At 40.3% G+C, this 3709-nt stretch overlaps 1 protein-coding gene across 1 annotated transcript in view; it reads right to left on the bottom strand.

The window, feature by feature from the left end:
* LOC126405530 (ornithine decarboxylase-like) overlaps positions 1-3709 on the bottom strand; it is a 6744-nt gene that overhangs the window by 1116 nt on the left and 1919 nt on the right. Inside the window, exons 3-5 of the mRNA XM_050069296.1 lie at positions 2477-2560; positions 1869-2031; positions 1351-1472 (exon numbers count right to left, since the gene is read on the bottom strand). Coding sequence (XP_049925253.1) covers positions 1351-1472; positions 1869-2031; positions 2477-2560 — 369 coding nt within the window. The remainder of the gene's footprint in view (positions 1-1350; positions 1473-1868; positions 2032-2476; positions 2561-3709) is intronic.

Raw genomic sequence — 3709 nt, 5'->3', positions numbered from 1 at the left:
ATATAGTTTTATACAGTCCATGGCAGCAACAGTCATGTTTACAACAACAAAGTCACTATTTAAAACCCAGTAATATCTGACTGGAATATGAATATTCCTCCTGACATCACAATACTGAGTGAAGAAAGTCACGTAATCTCAGCATGAAGACAACATTGAGTCATTCATCCTGCTCTCTGTTCCTCCTCTACTGAGGACACTCACTGTCTGCAGGTTGGCTGTCTCAGGTACATGTTCAGATAAAGTGTTAGACTACATACAGACAGCTTTCATTTAGTTTGTATTTAACACTTTGCTGTTAGCACCGCGAGCGGCATGTGCTTGTGTCGACCGCGATCGTAAATCATAATAGCGGTGAATGAGAGACTGCGGACAGAGCAGATTGAAATATGGCTTTCTACATGCTGATCACATGTATTGATAAAGTATTGGCTTGGCTGGCTGAGGTTTTATTGCACTTACTCACAGTAACAAGCGTAGTTAACTAGAGTAGTAATCTTGAAGTTATATTCCCTTCATCTGCACCGCGGCCTCTCTGCTATTGAGTTTGTGTATCTGTGTGTGTGCGCGCGCTGTGAGGGGTGACATGCAGAGAGCAGGAGAGAGGCTGCAGAATGATGATGAAACCTAAACTTTAAAAGATATTTTTTTCAAGGGCACAGGGCCAAATTGGGAGGGCACGAGACCCATGGCCCTCGTGGCCCTCGTGAAATTCCTGCCCTGCTGCCAAACACTTCTAGTGGGTCATTAGTGGTGACTGAAAGGGATTACTTTTGTATGAGTCTATGCGTTGTTATTAAGGAAAATCCTGGATAGTATATCTTTAGTGTTTCCCCATAACCATGATTTTTCCCCAAGAGTGAATGTTAAAGGGACTGCATTTACAGAGAGCTTAAAGCAAGCCACAAGCAAGCATTCATCCATTCAAACACAATCAGGTGGCAGAGGCTGCTATGCCACCTGCTCATCAGAAGCCAACACCAGTGCTCATAGGAACCAATTTGGGGTCCAGTATCTCGTCCAAGGACCCTTCGACATATAGACCGATGGGGCCAGGTATCAGCCTACCAACCTTATGATTAGCGGACAACTGCTCTACCTCCTGAGCCACAGCCTCTCTCCACACAAGTATGTTAGTTGCCTAACCCTAACCACACTTTAAACATAGATTTTTTTGTAATAACCCCTATCTTAAACCTTAACCATTCCGTAGTTACCATGCTCAGGAAAAGCTATACATTTAACTTGTTGCCATTAGGCATAAACATTTTTTTTTATTGAATGTAATCTGGTGTTTTGCAGAGTTGTCCAATAGTGACGTCCTTATCTGGTGATAGGAATGATATTTACCCTTTGAATGTATGGTTCCACTTTGGTGTGAGCAGCATCATTGATAAGGCAATTCAGGGAGCCGTACACCCCATCATTAATGTAGTACATCATCATTCGGTCAGGGCTGTTTTCCTCAGCGTCTAGGAAAAAAAAAAAACATGCAAAAGAAATTAATGTCACTAAAATGGGAACTATGCAGTATTTTTGCGAAGATGTTGAAAATAATACTAAAATTATGATGGAAATTATCCTTTTATTCTTTGGTCCCTCTAGCCCTCCACCACATGCATCCATGGGGCTCTGCACACAGTGAGGAATTACAAGCCTGTTATTCAGGACTGTGCTCACTCAGAGACTGAGCATGATTATCTACTGAAGATTAATCTAAATGTAGTGGTGCATTGCCATGTAGTTGTGCCATCACAAACATCTAATAGTTATCACCCGCACAGTATTTAAAATCAAGATGCATATTAATACATACACACATTGTGTGTACACACACAGCCATGTGTTAATACTGGATGCTATATTACCGCTACGTTCATCCGTATCATCTAAGATTACTCTTTTGGCAATGACATTGGCTGCCAGTGTGAAGGCGGTTTCCACATAGTATCGGCCTGGTTCTGCAATAATCTGCACCCCACTGTCAGGTGGGAAGAATTCATCCAATGCTCCATTAATGACTTCAGAACACTAGGAGGGAGAAACACAATTGGTTATTAGCATATTTCACACGTATTCCTCCTCTATTCATATTACAAAGATTTTGCTGAGACTTTAATACAGTAACCAGTATCACTGACATCACGGGCAAAAAAAGAAAGGGTTCTGCATGTGTTTCTGTGAAGTATGAGCCATGTAATTAGGAAGTCTGAATGAAAACCAAATTATGAAGTTTTATGAAATGTCTCCAACACTGCATAAAATGATGCCATATAAAGAAACCTTTATAATAAAGATATCACAAAAGCATTAAAGATTTAAAGGGCAAAGGTTTCATAGAAGAGCCCTTGAGGGAAACCAAGGCACTTGTAGGATTAGAAAACAGTATAAGTAATTATTTGTGTCATAAGAATGATGAAGTGCTGCGCAACAATGAACAAGCAGTACCTCACACCATATATTTTCTTTGTTTTACCTCCTCAAATTTCACTTGAAAGTCATCTCTCCCAGAGAACCCTCCGCCAATATCCAACAGAGTCATCTGGAAGCCCAACAAATTCTGAAAAAAACATCAGTTCTACTTTTTACTAAGGAACCATTTATGAAGGGTTTATATGATAGAAACATATACTCATACAACAGGTTGATGTATCTTATGAAAATGCACATAAAATGGTTTATATGATATTATATTAAGTGCCTACTGAATGACAGCATCACGTTATGTGCTTAACATAAAGCTACATACTGAATGTAAAGTTAAGTAGGTTAGGTTAAAGAAAGAAATCTGGTGGCAACATACTTTAAATAACTAAAAATTCACTTGATTTTACACGGGACATGAACACTGGTCACCTGGGGCAAAGTCCTGTGTTTGTTTGACCCATCTACCACTCCAACCTGCCTCTTTACACAGACTGACACAGTAGAAAAGTGTTTATAACAAGCTTCCCATGGGACCCATATATTTTAATAATTTAGTAAGTCTGTGGAGTTATACAGTCTGACTGTGGATGGTGCAAGGACAAAAGTACTATCTGAAGAAAATTCTGATGACACTAAAACGATGTAGCCAATGCTGATACTAAGGCTGTAATGAACCATGCGGAAGAACATTGCAAACAGAGGAACAGGTTTTGGACTAAATAAGGAAGCATACTGGAACGCATCAATTTCAGGGTTTCCTGAAACCATGGAATTGGAAGCTGCTGTTAGCCATCGTTCCGATTTCATTATTGAACACGGAGAAAGAGTTGAGAACTATGAGAAGAGATTTGTCAATATGAAAAGAACAACGCAAAGACTTGGAGGCAAGATCATTCTGATCATGAATTCACTGAAATATTCGCATCATCGGTGTGATCATTGGAGGTTTTTGAAAATGACAGACAGACATTTCATGTTGTGGCTGACCTATACATTAGGAAATGTTAATCCTCAGGAAGACTACACTCCTAGACTTTGCACACTGCACTATTTGCTGCACACCACCAGATGAACACATAGCTAGAGGCCTTTGCAGCAGAGAGATGTCATTACATTTCCAAAAAGCCATACAAATAGAACCAGGGACAACTATGACTGGAGACAGGATTCATATTCCCCCCGACGAAACCTAGACCATAAGCAAACAATGGGCTTCCTCCAACGTAGCAACAGGCCTACTCAGGAGCTGCAAGGAAGTTTGCCAGGGCCAAACTCCACAATG

The sequence above is a fragment of the Epinephelus moara genome, chromosome 18 (assembly GCF_006386435.1).
Source record: "Epinephelus moara isolate mb chromosome 18, YSFRI_EMoa_1.0, whole genome shotgun sequence".
NCBI classification, from domain to species: Eukaryota; Metazoa; Chordata; class Actinopteri; order Perciformes; family Serranidae; genus Epinephelus; species Epinephelus moara.
Note: the sequence above shows the minus strand (reverse complement) of the source record. Positions and strands in the feature narration are given on the sequence as shown.